Genomic DNA, 12999 nt, shown 5'->3' on the forward strand with positions numbered 1-12999 from the left:
CCAGCAGTAGATCATACGCTTTTGTTGCAAAAGGTCCCAAACTCAGTCTCTCTGTGGCATCTCCAGATAGGACTCTTGTCTTGTTTCCTTGGAGTGCCTCTTCCAATCAGAGATGACAATACTGAGCTGGATAGTCCAATTATGTGGCAAGGTATGCTACTATCTCTAAGTTGCAACTGGGAGGCAGTATGCTCCCTGGCTCTTCATTTAGCCCTTGTACTCCAACCCGGAGATCTGGTTGGAAGTTTACCCATGCTTGAAATTAAATATGGCTCTCTAGCTCTCCTGAGTTAAAGGAATGGGTGGAATATTCAGAAGCCTCCTGGTTTCCTGCTCTTGCAGCCGTAGTACAAACTCTGGAAGACAGAGATTTATTTTTATTTTTATTTAGCTTTCCCTGTGTGTATGTGCGTGTTGGTAGGAATCTTGCATTATGTACTTGCCCAAACCATTGGCAAGCTTTTTTTGTACATGAGGAACAATCACTGCACGTCTTAACATAACTGGTTAATGAAGATAGCAAGGCTTGAATTAAGAAGAAGGTTGATACGTGGTGACAAATATGCTCTGCTAGAACAATCTAAGATGGAAAGAGGGTGTGAGTGGGGTGCGGGAATGTTAAATGGAAAAGTGCTTTAATGAAAAAGTGGAGTGATAAATAATATTTATGTTAATCATCCCTGATGTTTGCTTAAAATATGTGAGGTTGGAAATATTTATGGCTTGGTTATTAGATGTAGCCAGTCAACCGGAAAATATGGCTTTATTCTCAAAGGATAAGATCTTTCCTCCACAAGCTACTTAGCTTCCCTGCAACTTCTGCACCTGTCACAAAGTTAAGCTGATGATAACCAGCAGCCAGAAAAGCCCGTTGGCAGAATGGAAAGGTGACTGATCTGTGGTTTTAATAAGTTTATTTATTTAGCAGTCTTTACATCCCACCTAGTGATTGAAATTCTCAAAGCAGTTTGCAATGTATTTGCAGCATGATAAAACAGACAGTGAAGCAACTGTCACTGCAGCATGGCACGGGTGTGTACAAGTCACATGCACACACACACACACACACACCAGTTATCTGATGGTCCGACAAATGCCATTTTGTGGCAGAGTCTCTGTTGACACAGCTAGATGTGAGATCCACAAAGGCCAGGACTTTCTCAGTGGCTGGTGCTGCTGTCTCTCAGAAACCCAGCCCTAGTGGCAGACTCAGGGTGTGATGGGGGAATATAGATGCCTCCCTTCCAGTTCTAAGATGCTGCAATCAGTTAAAGTTAAAATCTTAAGCTGTGCCTAATGGGAAGAGCCTAATGGTGACAGCAGCCACGAAATTAAGAGAAGCCTGCTTCTTGGGAGGAAAGCAATGGCAAACCTAGATAGCATTTTAAAAAGTAGAGACATCACCTTGCCAACAAAGGTCCGTATAGTAAAAGCTATGGTTTTCCCAGTAGTGATGTATGGAAGTGAGAGCTGGACCATAAAGAAGGCTGATCGCCGAAGAATTGACGCTTTTGAATTATGGTGCTGGAGGAGACTCTTGAGAGTCCCATGGACTGCAAGAAGATCAAACGCATCCATTCTTAAGGAAATCAGCCCTGAGTGCTCACTGGAAGGACAGATTGTGAAGCTGAGGCTCCAATACTTTGGCCACCTCATGAGAAGAGAAGACTCACTGGAAAAGACCCTGATGTTGGGAAAGATGGAGGGCACAAGGAGAAGAGGACGACAGAGGACGAGATGGTTAGACAGTGTTCTCGAAGCTACAAACATGAATCTGACCAAACTGCGGGTGGCAGTGGAAGACAGAAGTGCCTGGCGTGCTCTGGTCCATGGGGTCACGAAGAGTCAGACACGACTGAACGACTAAACAACAACAACAATGGGAAGAGAAGGCAAAGCAAAATGCAGTAGAATCAGAGCTTGAGCCATTAGTCCCCAGTTCTTTCTGTTGACAGAAAAGCAGGGCTGGGGCTTAGGTTGTTTTACAGTGAGGACTGAACATGCTCAGTGGGCATGAAATGCCAGCTGACTAGGTTTTTTTGGGAGGGAGGCAGCGGGGAGAAAACATAGGGTGGATGGGAACTGGCTGAAACCCTATTCAGAAGCACTCCAGCGCACAACATTTGGTTGCGGTATCCTACTTGTATATCCATGCCTCGATAGGCAAAAATACAGCGTTCATGCATGAAAGAAGAGGTATCAGTAGACTTGAAGTAACTCAAGACGTTTGCAGAGTATATAAAAAAAATGGGGAAAACCCTCTGAGCAGACCCATAATAACTCAAGGGCATTGAGTATCCGAAAAGGGGGGAAACCATTGGCAACTGGGTGGAAGGTTGAAGGGAAGTGGAATAGAATGGAATGGCTGGAACAGGACTCTCACACATGCACATATATGTTAGAAAGAACAGTCTCATTGTTTGTTCAGTCATTTTCATAGGCTCCTGGTTCATACTGGGAAGCTGCTTTCCCAAAGAATGGAAGTGAGAGGTGCCCCTAGGCAAAAATTGAGCCTAGATGAAGATTTTAATGTAGCTGAGATTTTAGGTATTCAGCCACCCAACTCTCTCTCTTGTTCTCAAAAATAAAATGATTCTGAATACGCATATTACGCTGTATCAGATCCAGTGGTCTCAGGACTGCTGGATTATATAACCCTCCTAAAGACTGAAAGGGGGAATGATTTTTCACCAATCCTCCTGCATCTTTCAGCTGCTGAATCTGCTTTATAGGGTTGGGAACCCTCCAGAACAACATCGGAGGTAGTGCAGGGGGAAGGAGAAATTGCCTTTTCCATTTTGCCCTGCAGATGATGAATGGAAGGAAATTCTTTGGATTGAGCCCTTTATTTCTATTAATGTTAATACATGCAGTTTAAAAAAAATATGTATAAACAGTTTCACATACAAGTTTTTTCTTTCCTAACCCCTTTCTCCCTCTGTTGTTTTCTATTAAAATACCTCTCTTTTAAGGACCATGATCTGGCAAGTTCTGAAAGGGTCACTTAACATTGGTGGATGTCTCAGAGTTTCTGCATTCTTGATTTCCAAGTGGTATAACTGAGGACAGAATTTTACCCATAACCTTGCTGGAATAAATCCTCGTTCTGGGCATTTGTTTTTTCATTCATATATTGTGAGGACCACATATGTATTGTAATAAATGTAGGATCTTCAGAATAACCTGTTCTTCTCATCTTCTAAGGGAATTGTTTTCCAACCCTGTGGATTAAGCTTTCAATTTCAAAGGATTTGTTATTTTACAATATTTATAAGAAATGTGATTACAGTAATTCAGTAAAGCTGTTTTAAATCGCATGCCAAGCATTACAGGAAAAACAATTTTAATTACTTTTCTAAGGTGTTTTAAAGTTGGATGATTTAGAGGCTCAGCGTTAGAACTAAATTCAGCATCTTGTATGAAATAGCAAGCCCTTTTCCCAACCTTATGCTGTGTGATATTTCTGCATGTTTTATGGAACTCAGCGGTTCAGTGTCTTACCAGTAGATTTTACTGCCTCATTAAACAATTGTATCGATTGAAAATAACTTTGTCTTTTGGGGAAGTTCAGCACGAACGAAACTTATTTGAGGTTGAACTGCAATGACTTTTTTCTTTTCTTTTTGTCTAGTAGTACCATATTTTAAGTCATAATGGACTTTTGGAGAAAGGTTAAGCTAGGTAACCTTGATTTTCAGTGGTGATGACCAAGAAGGGCTTTCTAGAGTGTCAGGGGTAAACAAGCAGGACTGTCTCATGATTGTAGATCTTTGTAAGGAGAGGAAGACAAAGACTATCAATAGGAGGGTTCCCTAACATAATTCAAAGTGTTGATGCTGACCTTAAAAGCCCTAAACTGCCTTGGCCCAGTATGCTTGAAGGAGTGTCTCCACTCCCATCGTTCTGCCCGCACACTGAGGTCCACCTCCAAGAGTCTTTTGTTGGTTCCCTCACTGCGAGAAGCGAAGTTACAGGGAACCAGGCAGAAGATCTTCTTGGCAGTGGTGCTCTCCTTGTGGAATGCCCTCCCATCAAATGCCAAGGAGATGAAGAACTGCACAACTTTTAGAAGACATCTGAAGGCAGCCCTGTACAGTCATACCTCGGGTTAGGGATGCTTCAGGTTGCGTTTTTTCGGGTTATGGACCCGCCAAAACTCGGAAGTACTGGAACAGGTTACTTCTGGGTTGTGGGGGTTGCACATGCGCAGAAGTGCCAAATTGCAACCCGCACATGCGCAGATGCACTGCTGCGGATTGCAAATGTGCATCCCACACGGATTACGTTCACAACCCGAGCTTTAAATGTTTGATGTTTTATTATGATTTTATATTTTGCTGGAAGCCACCCAGAGTGGCTTGGGAAACCCAGCCAGATTTATTATTATTATTATTATTATTATTATTATTATTATTACATTCAGTAGTTGATGATGGGCTGGGGTGGCAGTGCTCACCTGCACTCTGGTCAGCTGTGATGCTGGTGCTTATTGGGGAGTAGAGGGAGAAAGGCAATGTTGCAAACACACTGGCGTAACCAATCTGGTTATCTTGCCAGTGCCAAACTCTGGTTCTCTTGTACCTTGCCAAACTTGCTGCCGCTTTGCCCCTCCCCTTATAGCTCCCAGTAGGCAGCAGCAACACAACCAGCTGAAGGTCAGATAAGTCCTGCCACCCCAGCACAACATCCACTACTGCAAATGAGTGTTACAGTACTGGGTGCAAGTCAGTACTGTATGGTGTATGCCAGTACTGGCAATGGCCAGTTACAGATGCATCTAATGACCATACAAATGACCCACCCTTGCAACGTGGGCGCTCCTCCCAAAGTAGCTTCACTGTCCGGATCATCCTGCTAGTTGTTAAGGCTGGCTTTCTTAATGGGCAGCTTATCTCTTCTCCTAGATATCCCCTGATGGTAGGATTGCATGAAGTCTAGGCGTAGCGATAGGAAGGCGAACAGCAGGTATTCAGCTAGACTTCAGCCTTCACCAAAATTGCTTAGTTGCAAAATCTGAGGCAGTTAGGAACTTGGCAAAGATGGGAATTTAGAGAAACATCTGATGTAATGAAAGAAACTTTCTTAGCATATGGAAGCAGGGTGTCATTTTTAGCAAACACTATTTCTTTATATTCTACTTAAGAATGGAGTATGAAATGATTATGCTTCTAGGTACCAACACACAGTGCATTTTGCATAAACATGTTATTTAATAAGACTGAACACACATAAATCCATGGTATAAAATATGCATGTGTAACTTTTTTTTTTAATGGAAGGACCTGTATCAGCACATTTTCAATAGGTTACTATAAGTTTTTTTAAAAAGTGCTGAGAAGACTGTTAAACAAATCCACCCCTTATTTCTTTTGATACAAGAACTATTATTTCTTGAAGATTTAGCATAATTTTATTATCGCAAACTGCTGTATAAGTATTTTATGAAAAAATACTTTTAAGTCTGAAAGATGGCAATAATTACATCTGCCGAGTCATTCATTACATCTGCATGCTTACTATCAGTGAAATGGAAAATTTAAATTTGGAATTATTGCCAGCCAAATTACCTTTATCGGTGAAATAACATCTGTTCACAATTACTTATAAAAAAGGAGGAATGAATCTTTTCAGCCTGTGCATTTTCGTTTTGTCTCTGAATATATTATAAAATAAATTGCAAATAAAGCTTTGCACTTAGTGGTCCATTTTTCAACATGTTAGGGAGAAATAGAGGCAAGCCCACAGGAAATTCAGTATGCTTAAATTTGTATTTTTTCTAAAGTGATTTGAAATATGTTGCCCCAGTTTGTAGCTTTTCATTATTTTCAGAGGCTTTCCAATAATCCGAAGTAAATATGTAGCGGCTGTGGAATCTACTATTTATGAGTAGCTGCTGCATTTACCTCTGAGTAAATGCTTCAATTAGCTTGAAATAACTTCTAAATCTAAAGTGATGCAGCAAATTTGTCAACCTACGGTATTTGTGCCTGCCTATGACACATTCTTAAGCAAGTTAAATGCTCCGCCGTATCTCACTGCTTTGCATTTCCTACTATATTTGCTAAGGGGAAATGTAGGCTTTTCTCATTCTTCGCTTTGAGCAGCAGTTGTTGATTGGACAATGGTCTTTCTGAGTCCTCTGAGACCAGTGCAGTTCTATCAGTATTGGCAGGTACACATTCAAGACTCGCTGCATATATGTTTGTGCTCTATAGCATGCAGGAGTGTCAACATGGCCTCGCAACCGTGGGTGCCATGCAGTGTGCATAGCCATGGCACCAAAATTTGTGGGTTCCTGGCCCCTTCATGGGGAATTTTGTGAGTGCTCAGGCACCCAGGGAGTTGGAGTTGTAAGGGTTGCATGTGGGGAAATTTAAGATAAAATCCCCGGCTTCTGTGCTTCATATAGAATGTGGGAAACCCCTGCTTAGTGTGTGTGTTATTTTTGTCTTGCCTTTCTTCTTAGAAGTATTGGCACGCCAGGGGTAAGGGGCGCTCTTTCTCTGCTAAGCCTAGTGGTCCGCTTTGATGGGAGGGACTGCAAAGGAGGATCCTTGGCAACATGGACTTTGCAGCCATTGCTGATCATCTCATTGGCACTGTCCTCAAAACCCAACTCTATCAGGGACCAGCTACACTCAGAAGCTCTGATAGGGAATTGATCGTCATGAGACTTGCATCTGGCGCCATGTTTAAGAGGCGTCAAATGCAAGCCCTGCTTGCCAAGATACAGTGAAGAATGCTCTGCAAGGTTCCCAATGCTTTCTGTGCAGCTGGGTCTCAACTAATCTCATATCTGACATCAGATTTGTAGCAGGTGGGTGTAGCTTGGGGGAAACGGCCTCATAGGCCAAATTAGAAACCATGCCAAACCTAAATGGGCATGCAGTTTGGAGGTTACCCACTGCTGTCTTGAAAATTTAGGAGGGGAAGAGGAAACTCATTGTGAAGCAATGTAGGGGTAAATTGTAGTACCGATTCGTCAAGAGGCCAAATCTCCTTGGGCCTCACCACCATTCAGTCACAGATCTACCAGAAATTTTGGTTGTCGGATTGCGCGTTATATGTATTTATTAATTTATTTACTTGCAATATTTATTTTAAGGAGGATACTCGATGCTGCTTTAATTTTAAAACACACATGTTCACATGAATCATAAGTAACTCTTAACTCCCCATAGCTTGTTTTTAGTGGTGTGCATGCAGTGTAAAGTAAAAGAAATTCTGCCTTTTAATGAGAATTTTTTTTAAAAAAAAAGATAATGTATTCACGGCTTGGTTTTTAAGCTACAATTCCATCCTGTGTTCATGCAGCAGACACATTCTAAAAGGACAAGTTGACAATGTCACACAATCACATCTTAACATTTAATACTTAAAAAAGAAATGAAAAGCACTAGGACAAACTTGGGACTAAATCAGTGTGCCAGAAACAAGTAGCTGTATTGAAACTCTGTACTTGCAGTATGATTTTCATTCAGTTATTTAAATATATGGAAACTATTCATCACTGAACCTGTCAGTAGATCCTTATGAACGTCATCTACAATGCTGGTGTAAAAATTACTTGCTGTTTCTGTTTGGGCCTCTTTGGAGGAAATTGCTTGCTTATATAATATTGAATTTGGGGGGTGGGTTGTTGGTTTTTTTAAAAAAACTGCTTGTGATTAATGCTGCATAGAGCCCTCTTGGTAAACTTATTTCAATTTTTCTCTTTCAGAGCAAGTACACAGACACTTAGAACAACACGAGGTGAAATACCTTCAGTTTGCTTTCCGCTGGATGAATAACTTGTTGATGAGAGAAGTTCCCCTGCGGTGCACCATAAGGCTTTGGGACACATACCAGGTGAACTGCTGCTTTGAGCCCTCATTATGGAGCACAGTGCTGTTTGAAGCCGCATGCCTCTCCCGTATAGACTTGATTTAAGAAACAGAGCTGGCCGATTTCTGTTGAGCTTCCGAGTATTTGACATTCTAGGAGCCTTAGATATTTGAAACTAAAGTTGATGAGCACGTTTGCCTATGGTTATCTGCATTTAGCGGAGGGAATAAGAGTCTCTTTCAAGATCACTGCACACCCATATGATTTTGCCCTCATCATGGTTGAGCAAGTCCTTGGAGATGTCACCTCCATGTGCTGCAGCTACCAAGACGGCAGACAGATTATGAGAAGAGGGTTTAGAGCAGCACAGAAAATGCCTCTAACAAAATACAGGGATTCGTTCTTTAACAACAAGCCCCTTTTGAGGTCTGTAGCTTTTGGCCTCAACCCCTAACCCTAAACTTAAATGAAGCCAATATTTCTCAAGTACGCTTCCTTGTATCTCCCTCGTTTACTCTGGCCTTCCCTTCCCCTACTTTCAAAATTTAGATTGCAAACTGGACTGGTTTATATTACTCTGTAAAGTGCCATGTATGTTGATAGCACTACATTACAAAAAAACAAAAACAAAGCCTCAATTCTCAAAATCGATGTATATATTAATTGCTTGGCACTTGCCAGTTGATGACATAAATATATCTCAGCAACAGATAGCCTGGATTTAGGGTTGCCATGTATCCTCTTTTTCCAGGACATGTCCTCTTTCTGGGATAAAATTTCTTTCTGGGTGGATTTTTTTATTTTGCCAAAATGTCTTTCTGCATGAGACATAGACATAACTGGTGGTTGAAGACTTGCTTTCCTCTACTCTTCTCCTGCCCCCCTCAGCAATATATCACAGCTTCTGTAGTCTACATATAGTAGGGGTATTTAAAATGAGAGTGGTCATAGCGTCCTCTTTTTCTCTCTTCAAAATATGGCAACTCTATATATGCCCCACATATGTTATGAGTACACTATTAAAAATGAGCTGTCTTTCATGGCTGCATATAGGAGAGCTGTATATTCCAAAGAAGGCTCACAAAAAATCTTTTGTCATTGACATTTCATTTTATTTGAAATGTCTGAACCACCACCCGCACATACATTTCAATGCAGCTAAGCAATATGCCAAACAACACATATAAAACAATCAAAATACAATGGTACCTTGGTTTACAACCATAATCTGTTCCGGAGGTCCGTTTGTAAACCAAAACAGGTTGTAACCCAAGGCACGCATTTGCCAATGGGGCCTCCAAAAAAAATTTGTTCGTAATCCAAAAAAAAAAAAAGGGTTGTAATCCAAAAAAAGTTTGCAAACTGGGACACACACTTCCGGGTTTGACGTGTTTGTAATCCAAAACATGGAAACCAGACTGTTTGCAAACCAAGGTACAGTGGTGCCTCGCAAGACGAAAAGAATCCGATCCATGAGTCTCTTCGTCTAGCGGTTTTTTCATCTTGCGAAGCAAGCCCATTAGCGGATTAGCGCTATTAGCGGTTTAGCGGCTATTAGCGGCTATTAAAGGCTTAAGGGATTAGCGGATTAGCTGCTAAAAGGCTATTAGCAGCTTAGTGCCTTAGAAAAAGGGGGTGGGGAGCGAAAAAAAACCCCCAGGAATCGCAAGACATTTTCATCTTGCGAAGCAAGCCCATAGAGAAATTCGTCCTGCGAAGCACCTCCAAAACGGAAAACCCTTTCGTCTAGCGGGTTTTCCGTCTTGCGAGGCATTCGTCTTGCGGGGCACCACTGTACCACTGTATACATAAAGGCAGTAAACTATATGCCTAAACAATAATTCTGTGTCAGCAGTAAAAAGAATTAAGTATGGAAATGTTAATTATTGGTTTTGTCCTCAAATAAATGTCTTAAGCTTGTCATCTGAAACCTAAAGCATTTTGGCTCGAATGAGCCTTCTTGGGGGGGGGGGGGTTTCTATCTCATTTGTTTCTTTATCAGTGGCTCAGAAGCCATCAGTTTTAAAGGCATGGAGATTCCATAGGAGCTTTGCCCTGGAAGGTCATTAAAACACAAGAAACAAGGGAGATAAACCCATGAAGACAGCTCGTTGGAGCTGAAACGCGTTGGGCTAATATAACAATAAGCTACCATTCTTTCCAGTATCTCTGAGAAACAATTCCCCTTTTTAGTTCACATTTTTGGATGCTTCCATTTCTGTGTGTTTCCCTGTGAAACCTAGCAAACCCCTCCCCCTTTCAGAAAAGAATCTCACAATCTAGGCACCATTACAGTCAAGGCTCCATCCTCTGCATCCATTCTGCTCATGTCTGGGAGTGGGGAAGTAGGATACAAAATAGGACCTCCAGAAATAGCCCTAGTGCATAGGCAGATTAATATGGGAGAAGGTGGGCTCAAGGGATAGGAGGGGTATTTTATATGGAACTCTGTAGTTTTCTGTTGATTAACTCTGAATTAATCTTTAACCAAACAATTCCATTTCTGTCATTTCCCATGCTTTTTTGATACCCCAGCATTAGACTGAAGATGCCTACTAATTGGCAAGAATGGTCTGTTCATGAGACGAGTTATATTAGCCGCCTCTTGAGGCTTTCTATTGAAAGTGAGAGCTCCTGATTATTTCCAAAGAGAAGACTGGCAATTATTATTTCAAATACAATATTAATTAAAATAATGCAGTCTCCGGGAAGTAAACTATTCAGATTCTGTACAGATTAAATCTTCATACTTGCAGCAAGTATTTTGCTTTAATGGTGGTGGTCAGTGGTTCACTAGAAAACGAAACAAGGCAGTGGGGAGATTTATTGCATTTCCAAGCATTTGAATATTTCTGAAAGATGGCATGTAGGACAAATCTGAACTGTTAGTCTTGGTTGTTGCAACCTAATATGTGGTTATTAAATATCCAACTGTCTTGCCCAATTAGCCAGATAGACTCGGGCATTCTCAACTAGCTTATTATTTTAATGTGTCTAAATTTTATTTCATATAATAGTAAGTGTTGATTAGTCTAATATTGGGTTACATGCATTTCCCAATTAAGGGAGCTGAACATTGTTTAATGGTTTAAGTCTGTAAGTAGCTGTAAAGGTGAGCACTTGAATAAAAATCTCACTCGTAAACGGAAAGTTAAAACATTCAGCAGCTAATGACATGGAAAATGTAGTATATAAATCTGAGTATAACTATATACAGGTGCACAAGCATGCTTGGTTGTGCTCCTAAATAACCACATTAATCTGGGGGAAAATATCCCAAACAAATCCCCTCCCCAATAGAGATGTCTTTGTATGTCTCCACATTTAAACTTTTAATAAAAGGCAAAGTATGAGCATATATACACAAACTGTTTGTTAAGGTCTGAAAATGATCTGAGCCTCATTGTCCAAGAAGCAATGTCTTGCTACTGCTCCCAAGATAAGTGGTTTCTTGTCTTCTGCCTTATCCCCGTAGTCTTGCTAACCCTGAGCCCTTGTCCAGAGCAAGAGTGGGAGTGAAACAGGAAATCCCAAGTGGCTGAAGAGAGCAACTAATTTCATGTCTTCTGGGTTGGTGGCTGGAATAACCTCCTCCCTCCTCTTTGAACTATGGGGTATTGAGGTTTTTTTTTTAATGCAATCAAGTGTGGTCCTTATATGGTGTCACTGAGGCTGAAGCCAGGCAAGAGAGTTGTAGGTGGCAGATTGAGCAGAAGGCAGATAACATGAAAAAGAAACTAATACATATCTACTTACCCAGATTTGCTTCCTCAGCAGCAGAGTACCGTTACTCTGCTGTATGCAAGGATCTCTATGATCACCTCCTGAACAGATAGGTGGTGCTGGATTGCGGTGGAGATTGCATAAGGTCGAGTAAGCTTAGAAGAGGGGCCAAAATGTTGGCAGTAATGTTCCCAAATGGCCATTATTGTAAAAGCAAACATTGGGAGAATTTTTTTGCTGAAAGAAAGGATATTGTAATGGGGGTTTGTTGCCAAAATTAAGTGTGGCATAGAAAGCTTCTAAACACAATCTTGCAACAAAAAGATTCCATGTACATTATTGTTTTTTTGAGGCAGTGATCCTAAATACTGATGAATCCCATCCTTTTATTCCATAGCCTAGTTCTGTTTTATAGCAACTTACAATTTTGCTTGGCATAAGCCTCTTGGCACAGCAGGAAGAATGTGAAGCTAATTTGATTTTGGGCTTGCATTTCATCAGTGGAATAACAAGTCTGGGGTTTAGAGTTATCCTCTCCCTTCTCAAGTATTCTTGTGATTTTGATTGTATTGTTCAAAGCTTCATTCCATCTTGTCTGTCTGACATTTTCTCCCTAGATGACTCTTGGCAGCTTCAATTTAAAGGAGTGAAAGTACTCGAGATTCTTCCTACCACTGTCTCTTCCCTCTCCCCCTTCTATAATTTATAAAAGCAGAACAGCCCTTTCTGTGGCTGAAGTTCATAATCCGGAGGATCATCTTGACTGTTGCATCACATATGCTATCACATCCAAGTTTTTTCTTAGTGCTGCTGTTTCTCTGTCACATCACACTGTTGTGTAGACTTTGGAGGGGGGTGTTTCATTGATATAGAATAGCTTTATAGGAATATCTTTCTTTTTGTTAATAGGGAAGCCTTAGTTTTGTTACACACTAATCAGGCAGTACTTCCAGTTGCACAGTAGCTTCTAAGCATGTTCAGCCTAATTCAGTTTGTGTCATTTTTCCCATATGGGCTGTAGATAATTTATGATACACAAAAGCTTTTACCTGGGAGCAGTAGGTGTCGACAGCTGCTTCTATGTCTTTCCTGTGGTAGATAATTCCTGGTTACCAATCTGGCCTTGTTGATCTGTGTTTTCACTCTTTCGGGTGAGTAACTGTAGTCTAAGGAATGCCATATGTCAATATTTTTGGTTGTCAGTCTCTGTCCAAACCTAATGTGGCTTCATCTTAGATCTTTGCTGTGGTCCTGTGGATTTTGTGGTGTGTTTTGGGCAGAAGTACAAAGCCTGTAAGTATGCTTAGCAGTGTAAGGTTGAACTTGGTGAAGTCCTGCTAGAATAGCACAGATGCTTTCTGTCCATGATTCCGGATGATTCAATGTAATGTTTTTATCTACTCTGGAAGAAGCTGAGAAAGTGGTGTTCTAAGTCAGCCTTAAAGATGTTGG

The 12999-nt window shown here is 41.0% G+C and overlaps 1 protein-coding gene across 1 annotated transcript in view; it reads left to right on the forward strand.

The window, feature by feature from the left end:
* The window catches only part of TBC1D22A (TBC1 domain family member 22A), a 121580-nt gene that overhangs the window by 68585 nt on the left and 39996 nt on the right, over positions 1 to 12999 (forward strand). Inside the window, exon 11 of the mRNA XM_083399843.1 lies at positions 7721 to 7848. Coding sequence (XP_083255969.1) covers positions 7721 to 7848 — 128 coding nt within the window. The remainder of the gene's footprint in view (positions 1 to 7720; positions 7849 to 12999) is intronic.

The sequence above is a fragment of the Podarcis tiliguerta genome (genome assembly GCF_965153285.1).
Source record: "Podarcis tiliguerta genome assembly, chromosome: 10".
Taxonomy (NCBI): domain Eukaryota; kingdom Metazoa; phylum Chordata; class Lepidosauria; order Squamata; family Lacertidae; genus Podarcis; species Podarcis tiliguerta.